Source organism: Panthera onca, chromosome E1 (genome assembly GCF_046562875.1).
Source record: "Panthera onca isolate mPanOnc1 chromosome E1, mPanOnc1 haplotype 2, whole genome shotgun sequence".
NCBI lineage: Eukaryota > Metazoa > Chordata > Mammalia > Carnivora > Felidae > Panthera > Panthera onca.
In genome coordinates, this window is record NC_138352.1 from 33,560,281 (window position 1) to 33,583,544 (window position 23,264).

General features: G+C 35.5%; 1 protein-coding gene across 2 annotated transcripts in view; it reads right to left on the reverse strand.

Annotated features, from left to right (window-relative positions):
* GOSR1 (golgi SNAP receptor complex member 1) overlaps positions 1-22,347 on the reverse strand; it is a 46,635-nt gene extending 24,288 nt beyond the window's left edge. Inside the window, exons 1-6 of one of the 2 annotated variants that reach the window (XM_060646869.3) lie at positions 22,237-22,347; positions 19,387-19,501; positions 15,249-15,336; positions 14,760-14,867; positions 10,657-10,748; positions 7,464-7,538 (exon numbers count right to left, since the gene is read on the reverse strand). In XM_060646869.3, coding sequence (XP_060502852.2) covers positions 7,464-7,538; positions 10,657-10,748; positions 14,760-14,867; positions 15,249-15,336; positions 19,387-19,501; positions 22,237-22,267 — 509 coding nt within the window. In that variant the 5' untranslated portion in view covers positions 22,268-22,347. Of the gene's footprint in view, positions 1-7,463; positions 7,539-10,656; positions 10,749-14,759; positions 14,868-15,248; positions 15,337-19,380; positions 19,502-22,236 lie in introns of both variants that reach the window. The other variant, XM_060646868.3, reaches the window with a different exon arrangement.
* Between the last annotated feature and the right edge of the window lie 917 nt (positions 22,348-23,264).

Below are 23,264 nucleotides of genomic sequence, written 5' to 3' on the forward strand. Positions count from 1 at the left end.
AGGAAAAATATCTCAAATTTGTAAAGCTTCCAGTTTTTTTCAAATATGTCATCTCAATTAATACTTTTAATTTTTTTTTAACGTTTACTTATTTTTGAGACAGAGAGAGACAGAGCATGAACAGAGGAGGGGCAGAGAGAGAGGGAGACACAGAATCCAAAACAGGCTCCAGGCTCTGAGCTGTCAGCACAGAGCCCGACATGGGGCTCGAACTCACGGACCGTGAGATCATGACCTGAGCCGAAGTCGGACGCTTAACCGAGCCACCCAGGCGCCCCTCATTTAATACTTTAAAAATGTTAACATTTCACAAGATAGCACAATTATGTTTATTATTTCTCCAACCAGAATGAATTCCCAAGGAGTAGAGACTGAGTCTGATTCATCTTTGGTTCCCTAGAGTCTAGTATAGGACCTTGCACACAGGAGACACTCATTAAATGCTTGATAAATGAATAACAGAAACTTGTTACATTAATAAAGTATCAATCAGTTAACAGTTAATCCTTATAAATTCCACGGTGGGGGGTGAGCGGGCCAAGGATGTGTCACATTATGCAAACATGTATTTGGGGAGAGAAAATTCCTCACTATAGCAGAGCATCTCCAACTCAAATTTTACTGTTTAACAAAGCAATGTACCAAATGAAGATGGATTTTATTTTTAATATTTATTTTTGTGAGAGAGAGAGAGAGCGAGTGAGCATGCACAAGCAGGGGAGGGGCAGAGAGAGGGAGACACAGAACCTGAAGCAGGCTCCAGGCTCTGAGCTGTCAGTAGAGTCTGACACGGGACTCAAACTCACGAACTGTGAGTCTGACCTGGGCCAAAGTCAGATGCTCAACTGACTGAGCCACCCAGGCACCCCTGGATTTGATTTCAATACAGCTCCAAGTAAAGAAAAATGAGTTCTCTATAAAAGCTCCTAACTAGGTCATTTTGCTTTGTAAAACTGTACATTACCACATGAATATAAAAATAAGAAAAGTATTATTCAGGGGTTCTATTAATTTGCTTTGTCACCTATTTCAACATGGCAGACAATTGCACCACCTGAGACAAATGGAGCTTTGTTGGCATGTAATTTAAAAATATCCCACAAATAAAATGATAGACACATAGTGAAATAATCCAATGCTAGCAGTCCTCATACATTAAAAATTCAACTATTATACAAAATACCCCTAGTATAGGTAAGGGATATATCTCAAGATCTTTGCATATTCCCATATTTATGGCTACTATTATTCCATAAGCTTCCCATTTTTCTACTTATGAGCACCACTTTTGTAGCATCACTTCACTAGCATTACCTTTATAAAGGCATTTTCTCCTTGGAGTGATGTTTCACAAAGAAACAAAAGTATATGCATGTATATGTATAAATCATTTCATAGTAGTTACCAAGTAAATAACAAAGCAGAAATATGAACACAGAAGTGAGACTGAAGTGTAAATGTAGTTTATACATACTTGTTAGCCAAGTGACTTCCTCAACACCTGCTCATTAGCTCATAACATTCAAGTTTGTATCTCAACAAAACTATACATCATGAACCTTTAGGTTTCATATATAGTTGAGAAAGCTAATGTCAAATCCTGAATGCCAGGAGTCTATTATACTATCCCATTCACAGGTGTTATAATCGGACCATTATTTAATTGGAGTCTTACGCTTTTTATTAAACAATAAATGTACATACGATTACACCAAAAACTTTTGAGATAAAGCCACTCCTTGTGAAGGTCACTAAATTATGGTGATCGTATGTCCCATACTTTTCAAATATGGTCACGGTCCATTAATACAATTAGGATTTAATTTCACAAAGATTATCCTAGCATCACAAGCATTTCAAATTATATTTAAAACCTGAAAACTGTCAGTGCATATAAAAGGTTTTCTCTTTTAGTATTTGCTTTTCTTACTCCTAAAACCCTCATTATGTTCTTTTTTTCTTTTTTCTTTTCATTTGAGAGACAGCGCGTGCAAGTGGAGGAGAGGGGCAGAAGGAGAAAGACAGAGACTCTCAAGCAGGCTCCACACTCAGCATGGATTGAGTACCGTGGGGCTCAATCCCGTGACGCTGGGATCATGACCTGAGCCATAACCAAGGGTCGGATGCTCAAGTGACTGAGCCAGGTGCTTTAACTCTCATTATTTTCTGCTTTATATAGAAAAGCCTCACAGTTTGCAAAGCCTTTTTACGTGAGTTATCTTAGCAACTCTGTGATACAGATACCATAAGAATCAGTTTAGAAGCAGTGCGATATTGTAGAAGCAACACAATCAGAATACCTGGGTTTGAATCTCAGCTTTTACTACTAGCTGTGGGACCTCAGAGAAATCTGCTGAAAATCATGAAACAAACAAAAAGTGAAGCTGTTTTCATTGTTTTTAAGATGCTTATGGAAAATATTTTCATCACCACAACTTTGGATCACCTGAATGACAAGACTGGTGAGTTTAAAAGATTCAAAATATCAATAGTCTAAACATAGGCTAAGAAAGGTCATAAGAAAAACTGTTAGCAGAGAATTGTAAGCCTCTGAGAATATAATAATTCTTTACTCATTCATGGATATATTTATACCTAAGTATACAAATACGTATGCCATCTCAGTAACAATCATGTCAATGGAATGAAAACAAAACAACAAATTCAAAATACTATAACTGATCCTGTTTATTTAAGTGTAACTTGCTTTAAACAAGTCCTATATTTGAAAAGTTATGTGAAACAAATTCTTTAGATTTTTTAAGGTATTTTATAATGCCTTAACTCTTAAGCTATTCTTCCTGAAAATTACATAACATAAAGGGACAGCTACAATCCCATTACAAAAAACTAAAAACCCAAAAAGCAAACAAACAAACAAAAACAGATACAGAGAGACCAGGTCACTTGCTTTCCAGAGAAGTGAAAAGCAACTGATCTTTCAACTCTTAATAGCATTATGCATGCTGGCACCCTAATACAAGAAAAATAAAATTTTAAAGAAGAAAGTCACAGGGAAAGCAATATGATGTGGGACAAATATGGAAATAGTTTGGGAAATGAGGGTTTAGTATATTATTAAATAGTTATGAAACCCTATGTCCTTTCTGAATCTTGTTTCTTATCTGTAAATAAGAGAGATGTTGCCAAAGACTGTTAATATATACCATATAAGAATTTGATTTTTAATAATTCATCACATTAATAATAGCCCCTTTAGTTCTCAAATTCAGATTCTATATGTACATGTAGCATCTGGACCAGTATCTTATACACAGTATGTATTCAATAAATATTTGGGGAGTAAGTAAATGAATGAAACACATTTCCTATATTGGGAAACAGGTGTCCTACATATACATGTATATGAAACCAAAATTAATACCTTCTGTTTACATCCATTTATTTATATAAGAAATAAATATTAAGTGTCTATGATATAACAAACTAGGGGCACAACACTGCCAAGAACTAGACTAACCAAGTCCTTACTCTTATGAAGCTTACATTCAAGGAGAGTCTCCTCCTCCTCCTCCTCATCATCATCATCATCATCATCATACCAAAAACCAAACAGATAATTACATATTTTCATAAATGCTATGAAAGAAACAACAAAAAAAGTTCTTGGTTCAGTTGGTTAAGTGTCTGACTCTTGATTGTGGCTCAGGTCATGATCTCATGGCTCGTGAGTTCAAGTTCCATGTCAGGCTCTGTGCTGACAGCTCAGAGCCTGGAACCTGCTTCAGATTCTGTGGCTCCCTCTCTCTCTGCCCCTCCTCTGCTCATGCTCTGTTTCTCTCTCTCGCAAAAGTAAATAAACATTAAAAAATATACATAAAATAAATATGGAGAGAGATAGGTCATAAAGGTAAAACTCCTTTAAGGGAAAAAAAGAACTTTAAAATACAAAACTAATTCAGATATTTTTTCAAAAAGGAAAATATAAGAGAGAAATGAAAAAGAACAGATTAAAGGAAGAGAAATTAATCTAAATAGCAAGTAAAGAACTCACAGGAATGCATCTACATTATAGCCCAGGGAAAAACAAATAGCTATAAGCTTGACACTAATGCAAAATCAGCATTTTATTCTGACTGATACACTGAAACAGACTCAGATTTCAAAGACAAGTAAGAAATGAAAGCTACCTTATCCACAGGAAGAGAAATTATTATCTTTCATGAGATAAACTGTTACAAGCTAACAACATTTATGTTTAGACAAAAAGTGTTAATGGGAACTGGTAAAAATAATTACAAAGTTAGGATTTTTTAAAGTTTGCATTCATTTATAAAAATCTTTTTCAAGGGAAAAATACATATTTTTGAAATAAGCTGCAGAAATTTACATTAACATAAAAATGTTATGAAGAATCAAATAAAAATCTACATATGTTTTTAGCCATAAAAAGTCCAATGCTACTGCACAAAATCAAACTAGTTACCTGAGTTACTGGGTATTAAATGCCTTTATTCATGAAAGATCAACATAAAAATTACCCTACCAGTAAATTTGGCCTATTAATTACAAATGGTACTGATGAACTATATAATCTATAACCACTATAGGTTTCTATAATCACTTAAAATTTTTTTAATGTTTATTTTTGAAAGAGAGAGAGAGAGAAAGAGAGAGAAAATATGAGTGGGGGGAGGGGCAGAAAGAGAGGGGGACAGATGATCCCAAGCTGGCTCTGCGCTGACAGCAGCAAGCCCGATGCAGGGCTCAAACTCAGGAACTGCGAGATCATGACCTGAGCTGAAGTTGGAAGCTCAACAGATTGAGCCACCCAGATGCCCCTATAATCACTTTTAGGTTAATTTAACTACTACTTCTTTATGCTTCTTTTGCTTGGCCATTTAACTTGTTTTCTCTAATGAAAATGTATTCCTCATATTAAAAAAAAAAAATCTATTACCTGAAAATTTTTGCCTATCTTGCCATAAATTAAAAAAAAAAAATCAAAATTTCAGTGTTACTGAGCACACTGGGGAATGTTTACATATATACTACTAACAGCTCTCTAAACCAGAAAACCTTCAGAGGAAAATTTGACAGTAATATGCCAAAAGCTTTACAAATGAATATATTCCAGTTCTAGGAATTTATCATAAGGAAGTAATTATGGATATTTGTAAAGACTTCAATATGTGCAATAATAAAAACTGGAAATAATCCAAAAGGCCAACTTTAAGGAAATGGTTAAATTTTGGTTTATCTGTATTACAAAATATATGCAAAAACAATAAAAAATGATCAAATAACATGCAAAAAGGCTCACAATATACTGATGAGTAAAAAATGATTAGAGAATCTGTACTAACGAGTGATTTGAATGGTTTTTTTGGTGTTATTCATAGTTTCTACATCAAGGACTTTATTACAAAGAGCACTTATAGCTTTTGTATGGAAAAAAAGTTCTGAAAAGATCTTGCCAATTGTGACTCAAACCACTTAGCCAATGAAATAGAGAGGACATTGAAAAAATAGAGTTTTCTGTATTATTTGTACATGTATCATCCATGATTTTACGTTATTTTATTACCTAACAAATATTCATAATTTACACACAAAAGATTGATTTTTCCAAAATGTATTTCCAACATTGAGAGCAATGACTGAGCTCTTGTTTTCAGTCTCAACAACTTCCCTGATTCATCAGAAGCTCATATTCCATTTAATTCATCCTGCCTCAGTTTCTCTCTATATAGAATGAACACACACAAACTTTTTCACAAGAATATTGAAAGGAATATATATATATATAAAGTATAGCATATATAAAACTGAGAAAAATGGAAAACACATTTTGATTTTCAGTCTTTTCATCACTTTTATAACCATAAACAAATTAGTTATGTGCCCCTGACTGTTGTATTTTTTCTGTAAAATGGACAATACAAAACTCCTGAAAGGCTTTCTTTGATTATTAACACAAATGCAAAACTGCAAATTTTCATATAAAATTTATAATAAACAGTGTGTCTTGAAAGTATGAAACAAAGGATATTAATTTATGTAATTACTCTGGTATACTCTTTAGCAACAAACATATCATTCCTAAAGTAATTCAACTATTGCATTTCTAACTTAAACATCTTTTTTGAGACAATACAGAAACATTGATGCAATCTAACCTTTATTTTGTATAAGATACTTAAGTATTAAGTATCTTATCCCTTAAATTTACTCTATAACTAAAGAATATGTTAACATCGCTTTGGATGTAATGCAAAGTTCTTTATTCTGGTGGCTTTTATCAAATACAAAAAGAATAACCAAAGCTACAAGTAACTATAAACTAAACATACTCTAGGAAAGACTGCCCTCTTGTGCCAATCAATAATATTCAACAGACTAAGAAGGAACACTAATAACTATATCCAACACTAGAAGAACTCAGGCTTCTAAAAAGGTCTTGATTTTTCTAAGTTCTGATTTCAACAGCTTATATTTAGTGGTGATCTTCAAAGAGAAATAAATTGAATAGTACATTAAGCTCATATAGACATGACTAGTTTATGATATTCAGCAGCAAATATCAACATAATTTGTAATGTTTAACTATCATAGATACTAGCTGCTCAAGTGCTTTGAGGCTGACCTCACAGAGATAAGTAACTTTCTGATCCTTAAGTTTTACAACAAAATACAGAGAAAATATTAAAGAAACCAGTAGCTTGCAGAGAAAAACATAGATGAAAAAGGGATAGAATATGGTGACTTGTGTTAAAATATATACACAGTTCATTCAAGTTTCTAGGCATTTTCTTCTGAATTCTTAGATAATATGATATTCTCTTTTTGATGGATTTTTAAAGATTTGGTGTATGGCCTATTACTCTTTATTTTTAATTTTTTTTCATGTTTATTTTTGAGAGAGACTGAGCATGAGCAGGAAAAGGTCAGAGAGAGAGGGAGACACAGATCTGAAGCAGGCTCCAGGTTCTGATCTGTCAGCACAGAGCCTGATGTGGGGCTCGAATTCATGAACCGAGAGATCATGACCTGAGCCGAAGTCAGACACTTAGCCAACTGAGCCAACCAGGCACCCTGGCCTATTACTCTTTATAAAGCTTCTTGGCATAAATAAGTGGTAACAGACCACTCAAACATAAGTCATTTTTAGCATCATTATTATTACTAATAATGTATAGTACTGTACAAATGTATTAGAGGAATAGACTTGCTAAAGAAACATTAAGGTGACAAAAGATGTATTACAAATAACAAGTGATGTAAATGCAGATTTTTGATATTCAATAGCATAATATCTTTCCTAATTATACCTGGAACAGTTACAATTCCATTTCTACCAAAGAGGGTTGTTAGGAGAATTAAATGAATTAGCACTGATAAAGCGCTTGCTATAAAAAACACTACAAAATGTTTGTTATGTCAATAAAGGAATTAGTAAGTATAGGAAACTACATGATATGTATGTGTACAATAATACCTACTTTCGAAGGTGGTCATGTTCTTTCAAAAACAGTTCAGTTCTTCTGTTGTTTACTCCAGACCCACTTTTATATGACCTAGAACAAAATAGAGAAATGGCATTTATGATAAATAGATAAATATTATTGCCTCTTTAATTTAGGGATGTTTATTATTTTCACCAAAATCATCCAACATTCTTTTTTTTTAACATTTATTTATTTTTGAGAGACAGAGAGAGGTAGAGCACAAGCAGGGGAGGAGCAGAGAGAGAGAGGGAGACACAGAATCTGAAGCAGGTTCCAGGCTCCAAGCTGTCAGCACAGAGCCTGACGCGGGGCTCAAACCCACGGACTGTGAGATCGTGACCTGAGCCAAAGTTGGATGCTCAACCGACTGAGCCACCCAGGCGCCCCAAAATCATCCAACGTTCTTAAACAAAAATATTATTTTCCTTTGCCTATTATTATTATTGTCTATTATGGTATCTTTATTGTCTCCAAGTGGAAGTAAAAGTTTAAAACTGATCACTGCACAGCACATGGGGTGGGAAGCTACTGCCATGCAATGTTTTCCTTCACAGTGGTACATGCAGTCTATCAACTGGAGCCTATGGAGCTAAAATGCAACTGAAGATCTGCCCATTTTGGCATACTTAAGGATTTCTATCTTGGTCTTAAGTGCATTAAAATTTATTTTTTATTTTTTTATTTAAAAAAAAAATTTTTTTTTAACGTTTATTTATTTTTGAGACAGAGAGAGACAGAGCATGAACGGGGGAGGGGCAGAGACAGAGGGAGACACAGAATCGGAAGCAGGCTCCAGGCTCTGAGCCATCAGCCCAGAGCCCGACGCGGGGCTCGAACTCACAGACCGTGAGATCGTGACCCGGGCCAAAGTTGGACGCTTAACCGACTGAGCCACCCAGGCGCCCCAAGCGCATTAAAATGTATAAGAAAATGCTTTTTATCATTACTATCAACACTTTCAAGTTTTTGGTCTTTACTCACAATAAAGTATTAAGAACAAAATAAAAAATTCAAGTAACTGCACATATACTGCAGTAAGACAAGAGGGCCATACTGATAAAACTGAACTGCTGGCTAAGGGGAAGTGTTAATTTGCAAAGTATAGTGGAAAAGAAAACCTCAGAAAAAGCAGCATGAAATAACCTAGAGCACACTGGAGTTGGAAGACAGATAATTTAGATTTAAATCTATCTCCCATCACTTACTAGCTAGTCAACCTTAGATAAGTCTCTAAATACCTAGTTTTACAAAATGGGACTAATGATTTCTACCTATACCAAAAGAATGAAGTCAAAAAAGCGGTAATATATGGAATAGTGTACAACTACAAAAAAACTTTTAAATGTCAGTTATTACTGGGACACCTGGGTGGCTCAGTGGGGTAAGCGTCTGACCCTTGGTTTTGGCTTAGGTCATGATCTCGTGTTTCGTGAGTTTGAGCCCCACATGGGGCTCTGCGTGGACAGTATGAAGCCTGCTTGGGATCTCTTTCTCCCTCTCTCTGTGCCCCTCCCCTGTTTGCTCTCTCTTGAAATAAATAAACTAAAAAAAATTTTAAAAATTTAATGTCAGTTATTGCTACTGTATCTCATCTCATTAATCATATTCTGCTTTGTATTATATTAATTTGAGTATGTGTCTTACTCCCTCTAGCTCCTATATTATAAAATCCTAGAGGGCTAAGTTGGTCTTTTCATTTCTACCATCTTCTGTGACTTATCTAGTGTCTTACTCATGGCTGGTAATCAGGAAATAGTTTAATGAATGGATGAACATGTTTCTTTTATGATTATCTTTCAGAAAGCAAGTTATTACAGTGGGCTATATTCTAACAATTCCCACCAATTGTGGGGAAACAAAATGCCTAAACATTAAAGGCTGTCCCCTACACCAGGGGGCACTAAAATGCATATGTAAATAGTCTGTACAGATATTAAACAAAAGACTTACATGTTCCTGAGAACTAAAAATATTACGAAATTCCTAACTATGGCAAAAATGTTTAGATTTTTTACTCCCATGTGTTTTACAAAGTACACAAGACTAAGCATTTAAAAAAGAGATAAAACAGAGACAAACAATAAAAATTAATTTTCCAAGATAATTCTGGGGGACAGAAACATAACTATTAAAGTTATGTTTAATCCTCAATTAGATAATCCTCAATTAGAGTTCTGAGCAAAAAATTTTGAATCCAGTGAATATGAAATTACTTCTGCTGCTGAACTGTCTTACTGGTGTAATAAAATAAAGGAGATCTAGGAAAACATTTTTCAGAATATACATGATACATATCAGTTTATCATATGGTAATGCATATCTTAGACATGTTTATGAAATACAAGGTCACACTTACTTATGAAAAGTGTCATAAATTTCTCACAAGTGAGACAATGATAGGCATCAATAGATAGTCCAAAAGTGGAAAGTCTTCAGTTTTAATTGGAGGCCCAATGGATTTACCTTGTCAGAGGCGAAAAATATTTTAAATGTGTATATGAAATGCTAGAATATATTATTGAAGGTGAGGTAAAGGGATGGAAGAACAAATATTTAAAGTTATGGATTGAGATCAGCATAAAAACATTGGGAGTTCTTAAATAATTTGACATAAGGCTATGAAGTTTGAATAAAACATAGAAAACACAGATATTTCAGATTCTAGAGAAATAAAGGTTACTTTATATATATATTATGTAAAATATATACAAAGTTACAGATGTGTCTTTGCGTGTGTGTGTGTGTGTGTGTGTGTGTGTGTGTGTGTGTGTGTGCGCGCACACACACACACACACACATAATTGTTAGGGCAAAAGAGAGGGTAGAGAGGTAGGTGGTAATCAGAAAGGGAAACATGGACAGCTTCAGCTAATGGAAATTCTTAAGGTGAGTGTTAAGAGATCAGAGAAAAACTTCGGAAGATATCATCTAAGCTAGACTCCAAATTAAAAGAGTAAAGTCAAGATTGGCAGGAGCCAATGGTAAAACTAGGGGAAACTAGAGATAAGTCCAGCAAAGTGGATTAGATCCATATTATAGCAGCAATGTTTAAAGAACAGTGAAATAGGAATTAGAAACCTTGAACTCTAAATCATGGTTCTGCTACTCAGTTTGCTGTTAATCACAGATATGCTCTAAACCTAAATGTGAATAAACATCCTACAGAATAATATAAAAGGTAACTTACTCAATATCCTTTCGTACTGATCCCATGAGATTCTCCCTTTCCCGTATTGCCATGAAGTTTGCTTTGGTTTTATGGAATTCATGTGTATAATCCTGCAATAAATCAACATCCAGTCTCAACACAAGCTAATTATATATTTTCATTTTATTGAGCCCATTATGTATTGTCATTGTACAATTCTGTACAAGAATTTCTGTCAAAGAAATTCTGTACAAATTTCTGTCAAGAAGACTGCTATTTAAGAATCAAATAGTCAGGGCCCCTGGTTGGCTCGGTTGGTTAAACGTCCAACTTTGAATCAGGTCATGATCTCATGGTTCGTGAGTTCGAGCCCCGCATCAGGCTTTCTGCTGTCAGCATAGAGCCCGCTTTGGATCCTCTGTCTCCCTCTCTCTCTCTCTGCCCCTCCCCAGCTTGTATGTGCGCTCTCTCTCTCTCTCTCTCTTTCAAAAATAAACATTAATAAATAAATAAACCTCTAAAAAAAAAAAAGAAAGAATCAAAGAGTCAAGAAGTACAGATAACATTATAATCCTTTTCCTGAAGAGTGACCAACTTCTTTCAAATGAAAACAATTCAGTGGTAGGGTAATAGTGGCACTAGATCACTATCCTTGTATCTTCTAGTACCTTATGAGATAGAATTATGAAGAAGAAAATAATTTTAAGATAAAATGATTCCAAATAGCCTAGAATAAAATCTGAGGGACTCTTTAGTGTACACCAAATGGGGCTTATTTTCAAATTTCATCTTTTTGGAACTCCCACAGAAATTTGATTCCTAAACCAGTCAAAGGAAGAACAGAACCAAAAGAATTGTAATGAATAATCTTTAATATTTTCCTTTTTCTTTTTCTACTACCATACTTTTAAGTTATTAAGGAATATTCATTACTTTTTAAAATTCAGAGATGTATATAAAGAAAATGAAAATCATAATCCAATCTCCCAGAAAGCCCCTACTGCCCTTTAAAAACAAAAATATATATGAACATGGGAGAATACTAAAAGAGCACCAAAAGTAATAAAAATAAAAACCATCCTGCTCTACAGCTCATAACTATTATCACTTTCTTGTATTTTCTTTCAGGAACTACATTTTTGTATATACAAGCTTACCTATTATTTCTTTCACTTATGCTAAAGAAATCATACCACAATTGATTCTTGAACAACACAGATTTGAAATGCAAAGGTCCACTTACATGTGAATTTTTTATAGTATAGTTCTGTAAATGTATTTTATCATTTTTTAAATAACATTTTCTTTTTTCTAAATTACTTTATCGTAAAAATACAGTGAATAATATGTGTAACATACAACGTATGTGTTAATCAATTGTTTATGTTAGGCTTCAAGTCAATACTAGGCTATTAGTACTTAAGTTTTTACGCAGTCAAAAATTATACACAAATTTCTGACTGCACAGGAGTGGAGAGGTGGGGTGTTGGCACCTCTAGTCCCCACACTGTTCAAGGGTCAGCTGTATTCTGCTATATACCTTCTTTTCAGTAGTTCATAAAACATCAAGTAACCTTTCCATATTAACAAATAGAAATCTACATTCTTTTTAATAGGTATATAGAATTCTATCTTATGACTGTCATTTAGTAAATTCCCTACTGGCAAACATTTTAGTTGTTTTTTTGCTGGTTTAAAAAATGCTGTTTGAAAAATAAACATTCTTAGATACATATTTTATTGAAATTTCTTTCTCTTTTTTAAGTGTATTTAAAGAGTAAATGCCTAACAGAATAACTGAATCAAAGAATCTTACATTTAAATTTTGATAGTGCTAAACTGCCTTCTAGAAGGACCACTAATTTATGTTCCCAGCAACAGTGATGGGGACTCATTTTTCTGTATTATTATAATGTGCTACATATGTTTCAACATTTGCTAATCTGACAAGTGAAAAATCATACCTCATATTGATGGGTATATTTTCCTTTCAGCATGTGGTTTAACGTCTTTTTTATGGTTTTGGACATTTTCTGTAAACAGCCAGTTAGTATCCTTTGCCCATTTTCCTATTAGGTTATCTTTTTTTTTTTTTTTTTTAAGTTTATTTATTTAAAGAGAGAATGAATGAGAATGCATGGGAGGGACAGAGAGAAAATCCCAAGCAGGCTCCGCACTAACAGAGATTTGAACTCACAACTATGAGATCATGACGTGAGCTGCAATCAAGAGTTGGAAGCTTAACTGATTGAGCCACCAGGCACCCCTAGGTTATCTCTTTATTTCTATTATTTCTCTGTACATTAAGTAAATTAGACATTTGTTATAGTTTACATTATTAGGTCTTGTTTAGAAAGTTCTTTATTACCCAAAATGTATAATTTTCCATGCTTTACTCTGAACATTTAGAATTTCTTTTTCTACATATAAATCTTTGATCCATTTGGACTTTATTCTGGATGTGAGAGGACGGAGATAGAAATTCAAGTTTGTTTTCTCCCCCCAAATAATTAGCCAATTATTACAGGTCTATTTATTTTATGATCCCTCTTTTTCCCACTGATTTAAAATACCACCTTTATCAGAAACTAAATTTCCATGTGAACTCTATTCAGTTCTATTGGTATATTTTTTCCTCCAGAATCAAACTGTCTTAATTATTCTAGCTTCTTAACAGGTTTTAATATCTGGTAGAACTAGTCATCCTTTACTACTTATCTCCATTTTCACATTTTTTTTTCTTGGTTATACTTGTATCTCTGTGAATCCAAATGAACTTTGGTGTCATTTTGCTAATTAAAAAAAAAAAAAAAAGAAGAAGAAAAAAAAAGAAAAAAAAAAGCCCCTTTTCATTGGGAAGGCACTCAATTTATAGGCTGATTTAGAGAGAAATATTCTTTCCAAAGGCAAAATAATTTTTTCTCTTATTTAAATTAAATCCTTTTGGGGGGCACCTGAGTGGCTCAGTCGTTTAGGCATCTGACTTCCGCCTTCTGCTCAGGTCATGATCTCACAGCTTGTGGGTTCGAGCTGTGCTGACAGCTCAGAGCCTGGAGCCTGCTTCGGATTCTTTGTCTCCCTCTCTCTCTGCCCCTCCCCTGCTCATGCTCTGCCTCTCTCTCTCCCTCAAAAATAAATAAAGATTAAAAAAATTTTTTTAATTAAATTTTTTTTTATGTTCCTCAGTAAAGTTTTATACATGCAAGTCTTAGTCATTCTTATTAAATTTTTACACAAGGATTGTATAGTTTCTTCTATTATATTTTCTAACAGGTTATTGTTTATATGTAGGAAAACTACTTGCTTTGATATGTTAATTTGTAATCCACCATCCTACTTAATTTGTTTCTAATTTTCTCACTGCTACATAATGCAAATTTTGCCTCTTCCTTTCCATTATTTAGATCTTGTTTATTTATATCTCTAATTGTACCACCAAGAACTTCCAAAACAATATTCAACATCTGTGGTGACTGTGGATATCTTTATCTTTCTTCTTTCTTCAAAGGGAATGCTTTCAGTACTTTATCATTAAATGTAATGCTAGCTTTTAATATGACATGCACATTTTTGCATTAGGTAAATAAAGTGTCCTATTCCTATATTTTAAAATTAGAAAATGTTGCTGAATTTTTTCAACATTAAAAACATTTGCCTTCCTATTTTTACTAGATGTTTTTAACATCTCTGAATGTAAATATTTAAGAATTTATTTCATTTTATTGGTACACTTCTAATATTTTCTCAAACAATACACTAAACATAGTATATTACCTCCCTTCCACATTATCTTCAAGGCCTGATGAAAGTATACTCCAAACCACCATATTAGGGCCTCTGCATGACAGCTGGCTATTTCACTATTATTGCTAGTGAAATTGCAAGGTCTTCCACAATAGAAGTTTATTTACCTAGTGATGAATATTACTCATTTTTACCAGGCAAAAGCAAGAGCTATCATTTTCAGAATTTTATTCTACCAAGGGAAAAAAGGTAAAACAAGACAAATTTCTGCAGCATAATATTTATCATTTCAGAAGATTCTTCCCTTTAATCTCTTAAATACATGTGTATACATTCTATTCAGGGATTTAAAAAAAACCTACTACAATCACTTAAAAATCTCCAGTGCAATATACTACCTGCAATATATCTCTATGTCGCTGTAATGTATGCATCAGTGCTGCATTCAAAGACGGGACACCTGCACTGTTGGTATATTCTGCCATTTTATCATTTACTCCTGTAAGCTAAAAAGAAGAGGAAGGAAGTAAGGAGGGAGAAGAAAACCAATAAAATATTTTAAAAAGCAATATAAAGAGATACAAGTCAAATATTTGCCTGTATGTGCTTCTGGCTAACAGCAAGCAAATAAAAAACCACCCCCAAACCAAAAACAAAACGACAGGCAAGGATTCAGTATTTCCCCTCAATAATCTATAAAGCTAAAAATAACACCCAAAAGACTTGAGAATGGCTGTAATGAAAATTCAAGTGTCCTGGGGAGGTACATATCTTGGATGAAAAGGTGATTTCAATAAATATGTCTGCATTAATATAATCTAGTACCATAGCTAACAAGTGACTAACATAGTAACTAGCAAAACAGTCATTTCACAGAAAGTACTTACCCTTGCCAAAAGCTGTTCAATCTCAATGGCCATTGTTTCAAACATTCTGTCTTGGCTTGATCCATTTAAAAGGGGTGTTGTGTCAGAGCTAAAGAGAGGAACCAGTAAAGAGAATCCATTACTTAAACTGAATCCTTTAAAACATACTTAAAATAATAAGGTGATTCTTAAAGAGGTCAAGTGGAATCCCAGAGACTTATTTTTTAAGAAGCTACAATTTTCATAGAAGTTTTCCTATAAAGATCACACATGTCCCAAATATTAAATTCAGTATAAAATATAATTATATATATGATTTTTCTGAGCTTTAATACATCTACTCTTAATAATGTAAAGAAGTTCCAAATGCTTATTTATAATTTCCCAAATGAAAGTAACTTAAGCTATGGCAGTGCCCACTGAATGCTGAATCTAAAAGAACAAATTATGTGAAACAGAACTGTAGAACTAAGTAGTACTACATATAAAAGGAGGTGTAAGAGGTATTATGGATTATTTTATGGGATCTTTGGGAATAGTTTTTTAAATTTTTACCCCTAAGCAATTATGTCTCCTCAAATTAAGTTCTCTCTTCTTGGCTGGACTCTTACCGAAAAGAAATACAATTAAGATTTACATGATCCGTGGAAAACTAGTTATTAAGTAATCAGTACTGGCTTTAAGTCTAATATAGATAGCCATGTCCAGCAAGGAAGTTTCAGTACCAACTCTCTACATTTCTACTTATATTACAAAACTGTTTCAGTTTTGTTTTACAAAAAATGCGAGCTCTTCTAAAATCTGAATAACCAGTCAAAAAAACTAACTTTTTATAAGTGAAACTTATGTTTGACAGATTCAAATTCTAAAACCAGATGTCCAGAAAATTTGTTTTGCCTCTTCAGAAAAACCACTAGCCTTCATTAGATCCGCAAATGGTATGCATTATCCTATGAGCATCTCAAAAGAGATCTCAGTTATACTGAAAACAGATAAGTACTCAGGCAATGACTATGCTCTTTAATCTTACTGAAGACTTTGGCTTGTCCTGTGACAGTGCTTGGGTGTGGTGAATGAAAACAGATTAAGTCATCAGTTTAACATCAAAAAAGTACCTTAGCCATTTCCCTTTTCTACATACAATTTCACAGCAAAAGTAATAAGCAATCAAATAACCAAAAAGTAGCTAATAAAAAGGACTTCTACTTTAAGATGTTTAACTAGGTCCAAATTTTTATTTCTTAAAACATTTCAATTTGTGGGGCACCTGGGTGGCTCAGTCAGTTCAGTGTCTGACTACAGCTCAGGTCATGATCTTGTGGTTCGTGGTTTGAGCCCTGTATGGGCCTCTACACTGTCAACAGGGAGCCTGCTTTGGATCCCCTCCCTCCCTCCCTCCCTCTCTCCTTCCCTCCTTCCCTCTCTCTCTCTCTCAAAATAAATAAACTTAAAAAAAATCTCTATTTGCTACTTGCCTTAAAATATATCAAAATATCTAGTTCTTTATTATACGTTAGGGCCAACCCAAAGTTCTGTGGTTATCTCTCAGAATGTGCTCAGGCAAAAATGCTGAACCTCCTCTACCAGATATATAAAAAAGAACAATGGGTCAATGAAGGTAAGCCTCATGAAGAGGGAAACTGCTTGTCTTATTCACAGATATATGCCAAGCACCTAGAATAGTGCCTGGCACATGGTAGATAACTCATTAAATACTTGAATGAATGAGAAGACAATCTCTATATTCACCATTCAGTTAAATTTAATTCAGGTTCAGTTAAATTTAATTCATTTTATAGATGTGTGATGATTCACTGACCATAAAGTTCTCAAAATAGAGAAAGTAAAAAAAAAAAAAAAATTACTCCTAGACGAAGAATTCTGATCATCACTGAGTTTATGCATTATGACATGCTTTCAATCTGGGCAATAATAAAACACTTTAGAATGTATATCGCATCTTGATCCTCCCTGGCCTTACGTTTCTTATTGAAAGGAGAGTTAGGCTATAAGAACCTACAAAGTCAGTCCCAATTTGTTGTAGAATTTCTGAGGAAATGTTTTCAAGATAGTTTTCCCTTTAAAGGAGTTGTAAAAGTATTAAGTTCATGAAGCACAGAAAATATAGAAAAATCATTATGTAACTGTATCTCTTAACAATTCATAGTTTTAAAACTGTATACTCACTGGCATAGTATATATGGGAGACTTAAATTCAGGAAAAATGCTGTGGTAAAATAAGTTTAAGTTTACTCATACAAAAGAACATCACTCGTTTTCTTTACTTACTAAGTCAAGTCCAAAGCAATGGAATGCAATCAAAGCTATGTGATATACCAACAGCTTACTTTTAGGTCCCAGAATCAATATGTTGGCCTTGCTATCTTTAATTCTTTAATAATGTGCCCTTATTAAAAAGAAGCAATACTTTGGCTGTAGTGTTGAAATGAGTCTTTTGTTGGAATGTGCATAGAAAGGTTTAAGGCATAGGCTCTGAAGATACAAAGATCTGGGCTCAAATCCAGATACTTTTTGATTTATTTATTTATTTATTTATTTATTTATTTATTGTTTTATTTATTGTTTTATTCTTAGTAGCTGAGGATAATCCCACCCCACCGCCAATCCTCAGAAAAGTATGGGAAATAAAGAGCGGATAACAACTAACAGCTCTACTACTAGCAATTCCACTGCTAGATATACAGAAACATTTTTATAGGTAAAGATGTTCTACCAGCCTTCATATAAAGCTCTTAAAACAGTACCTGATACATGATGAACACTGTGTCAGCCCTTAAAATTATTAATTAGCAAAAATTAGAAACAATGTCCATCTACAGATTATAATACACAATTACACTATCACAATATGATACTACATGTAGCAAATAAATATACCACAGTTAAATGCATCCATAGCTTAAACACAAAGATAATGTTAAACAAAAACACGAGCTGCAAAATAACTAGTAAGATACTATAAATTTTTTAGGAACACAAACATAATGTGTAGATTACAGAGAAGTAGAAAATGGGATGATAACAGGGACTTCAACTGAATTGGTAATGATTATTTCTTCAAGTGGGAAACAGGCACATGAGGATCCATTATTCTTCATACCTTCCTAAGTGTTGTGAATATTTCCTAACAGTTTTTTAAACAAGGGGATGGCCTAAGTGAGCATAAGATTCAAAGATAAAAATACATCTTCCATATGTTCAATACAGTAGTATGGAAGCTTCTCAAAAAAAACCCCCAAATTTAAAATAGCTTGGATGATTAATAGTGAGGATACACAATGCATTAGATTCATTCTAAAACACCAGAATAGCAGTATGTACACTTTACATTTGGGTAGTTTCTCAGATCCATTTAGCAATCAGAAGATATAAGAAATACAACGTGGGCAGAGGCTTCTGGGTGGCTCAGTTGGTTAAGCATCCAACTCTTGATTCTGGCACAGCTGAAACCATAATCTCATGGTTTCATGAGTTAAAGCCCTGCGTCGGGCCCTGTGCTGACCATGCAGAGCCTGCTTGAGATTCTCTCTCACTCCCTGTCTCTCTGCACCTCCCCCACTTGTGCTGTCTCTCTCTCAAAATAAATAAGTAAGCTTAAAAAAAAAAGGGGGGGGGGGCACCTGGGTGGCTCAGTTGTTTGAGCATCCAACTTTGGCTCAGGTCATGATCTCACAGCTCCTGAGTTCAAGCCCCGCATCGGGCTCTGTGCTGATAGCCCGGAGCCTGCTTCAGATTCTGTGTCTCCCTCTCTTTCTGCCCCTCCCCTGCTCATGCTCTGTCCCTCTCTCTCAAAAATAAATGAAAGAAAGACAGACAGACAGACAGACAACATGGGAAAATCAACCACATTTCCTTACACTGGCTGAACTAGAAACTTATCTCTGATGCAAACTCATTCTTAAGCCTTAGCATTTTCCTCCTGACATCCTTATGACCTTTACTTAAGGATCCCAAATGAATGCTAGTCTCAAGGGTTAAGAATTTTTATAAACCACTAGAATATAAACAATAACAAAAAAATATCAAAAACTCACTAATAGACCAAGTTACAGAATTACATATTTTAGTTTATTTTTTAATGCTTTTAAGAAATTATATGGTTTAAGGCATAAGAGACAGAATCTGGTAGTACCTATACCTGTCGCGTCTTCCATCTCGAGTACTGCTGTGACTGTAACTTGTACATAGTTTACTGAAGGAAACTAGCTTCAGGTCGAGTTCATTTTCCAGCTGTCGAGCCTGTTTCCTGAGATCTTTAACAAAATCATGAAAGCAAATAATTAAACACAGAGTCCATCAGCAGACATAAAAATCACACAGCTATTCTGAAGAAACAAACTATGAAAATAATCATAAATTGAGGTAGTTTCTCCCATAAAGAATGTTAAAAAAGAAAACCAAAGATTTACCCAGAAAAGCCCATTGTCTCTCATTTAAACTTCAGATGGGTCAAGAAGGGGAGAAACAGGGAGAGGTGAAAAATTTCACCGGTATTCCAAAGACAGCTAGATAACAAATGTTCTAACATCCCTGGATTATTTCTGTAACAATGACTAAAATTTTGTAATTTGGTGGGAAACAGAAGAGAACACAAATCATAAAGAAACCGAGTATGGTTTATGACCAACATTACACCAACTTACCAACTAACTTTATAAAAGAGAAAAACCATCACTGTTTTTGACAGAGATTTTCCTATCTCTTTATATTCCAAAGCTTATGAAATTCTTAGAATGACTTAGTAACTGAGGCTTAAGAAAATATAATCATTAACAAAGGATTAAAAAAATGGTCTTTCAATAAGTTTACTGAAAGAAACTTAGAGGGGCTTAAATTAACAACAAACAATATGCGTTTGACAAGGTCAAATATAAGGATGACAAAATAAGAGCCTAAGTTTTAAAAGAACAGAAGCAAACAGAAACACTGGTATAGTAGTTTGGCCTAGTGGTTGAGGGAGAGAAGCCACAGTCTGGAAAGCTACTTCTAGATGTGAGTACTCTCATTCATCGTAAAGTGGAGGTCAAAATAAAAGGGCTGAAATGTAGAAAGGAACATCGTAAGGATTCATCTTTCATGAATAAGGAATACAAAATATTATTTCAATATGTTTATCAGCAACCAGAAGTAGGAAGCAGTATAATACAGTCTTAGAATCTTAGCTAAGCCTAATGTTCCGAGATTCTGAGAACTGGCTCTGAGATTCAGTGAAAATCTGCTTAATCTATGAACCTCAGCTTTTTGTTTTTTAAACTCCTTACCTTCAGGGTTTTTCTATGCATTAGTAATCATGTGCTTAAAGCACCGGGCACAGAGTAGGTTGTCAATAATAAGCTGCTATAATTATTATAGAATGGAGCTTCAAAAAACTATAGCCTGGGGCGCCTGGGTGGCTCAGTCGGTAAGTGTCTGACTTGGCTCAAGTCATGATCTCGTAGTTCGTGGGTTCGAGCCCCGCGTTGGGCTCTGTGCTAATAGTTCAGAGCCTGGAGCCTGCTTGGGATTCTGTGTCTCCCTCTCCCTCTGCCCCTCCCCCACTCATGCTCTGTCTCTCTGTCTCTCAAAAATAAATAAAAATGTTTTTAAAAAAACCCACTATAGCCTAATGACTAGTATTAAAGATAACAATAGCCACTTGTACATAATTTAAAAATATTTTCTACCTAGTACACACATTTCAAATAGGCATTTAAATACACGTTTTAAACCACGCTTCTCTGTACCTAGTAACTGTCTTCCCTAGTAGAAAACATCAAATAAAAGTATTTTGAAAATATAACAGGCAAGGGGTGCCTGGGTGGCTCAGCTGGTTAAGCCTCTGACTTTGGCTCAGGTCATGATCTTGCGGTTCATGAGTTCCAGCCCCGCATCAGGCTCTGTGCTGACAGTTGAGAGCCTGGAGCCTGCTTGGGATTCTGTGTCTCCCTCTCCCTCTGCCCCTCCCCTGCTCGTGCTCTGTCTCTCTCTTTCTCTCTAAAACAAATAAACATTAACAAAATTAAAAACAAAGAAAAGAAAATATGACAGGCAAGTATGGATGAACTTAGAATTAAGCTCTTAGACCGAGTGGCTGATAGTGACAATACTGTTACTTGTAGTTTCCAAGAGACTTCAGAGGGTAGCAACAGGAAATAGGTTAAAAGAGAAAAAGGATTCAGTGAGTAGTTTCTGTTGTAATAAAGCAAAGAGGCAACTGAAAGAAAAAGATGAGCCTTCACTCATCCTTGGTTGCCGTGGTCCGGGAGTGAGTTTTACATGAGCCCGCTTTATCAGAACATATTTTCAGTAAATAAAGGTACTTGTCAAATCTCAAGACGGTTTTTTGGCAGAAATATAGCAAATGCAATCTTTGCAATTCACAGGGGTTCTCTCAACTTTCTCTTTATAACAAACTCATCTCTACAGCAGAGGGTAAAGTTATTTCCTCTGCCTTCAAACGCGACTCGACACCCAATCCTCGAAGTCGCAGCCTGAAGCTGCCAAGGGGACCCAGTAGGAGACACTTCGTTCATACAACTTCCCCCGATGGACCGGACTGACAAGTTCCTTCTTTCCCTTATCCTACTCAATTGTCCAACAGTGACCTCAACTCTTAAAACGCTGACTCTTCCTGCCTCCTGGGCTTGGGATATTCTCGCTCAAAACTCGTCTCCTCTCAGAGTTCGTGCCCCAAGCCCCTTCGCCCAAGTTCGCTTAGCCTCTCAACCCAGTTCTCCTCCAGCGGCTCAGGACCCTCTGCTTCTGAATCCGCGCTCAGCTCTCTCCGCCCAGCCCCTGCTCCAGGTCCCGAAGCCTCTCAGGTAACCCCTTGCCCCAGACCGTTCGGTCTCCTCAGCCCCCAGGCCCGGGGCTCCCACTAGACAAGCCTCACCCGTTGGCTCGGCCACTCCGGAGGTCAGGCTCTTTTCTCTGCCACCTCCCCCAAGACCCGTCCTCACCCAGCCCTTCTGCCTCTCGGCGAGACCCACACAGCAACGCTCGCCCTTACCTTCCCAATAATTGCTGGTTCCTGCAGCCATCTTTGTTATCCAACGTCAGTCGGGATAGGAGAGTAGAGGCGATGCGAATCAGAGAATTAGCTCCACACCTTCTTCCGCCCCGGCGCCAGGGCCGATGGGATACGTGAGCTTCCACAGACACCGCCACCTGGCGGTCAATTATCATTTCACAGCTTTTGAGCAGTGGGACTGAAAACGAGTTTTACTCCCTGACACTGCCTGAATGTCTGTCCTGGAGCTCATACCCTCGGGCGGAACACCTAACCTGTATCATCGCCTTCGATTCGGCTTATCCTCTCTCTCAGCAGGGGCCTGCTTGACTGAGAAGAAAGTCATCATTAGACATAATTCCCTGTTTTCCTCACCTTTTCTCAATAGGTGTCTTCGGCCAACCTCTTCCCTTCTCAGAGCCAGAGGCTCTTTTCTTCCCAAGGCCAACCCTTCCATCCTCTCTCTGCCTAGTTATTCCACTCTGACATAAGTGCTCTTCTCCACTGGCCGCCTGTTCTCCTGTCTACAGCAGTTCAAGTCCCAGCCTTCTTCTTTTTCAGCTGCCAAATCTAGAAAGTGTATGCTGCTTTTATGTACCTTATCCTTCACCCTCAACCTGTCAAAATCAGCCTTCCAAAGCCACCCTTTCTAGATACGTAAATTATCACAGTCGACCTGTGTCCACATTTTACCAGTTCTAGTGAAATGTACAAGTTACCTCCAGTAAAGGTGTTTAAATGATACCTGTCTGTTTACCCATTCCCAGTTATGACTGTTTTTAAGACTTCCTCTACATTCATCGAGAACCACACCAGATGTTATCATTTTTGCTTTGACTGTCAAACATAATTTATAGAATACAAAAGGAGAAGGAAAGATGACTGTACTTACACTTACTTTACTCTTTCCATTTTTCTTTCTTCATTCCTGACGTTCCAAGTTTCCTTCTTTTATCATTTTTATCATTTCATTTCTGTTTCAAGAATTTCATTTAGTCGTTTTTTTGAGTAAGTGTGCTGTATGTATG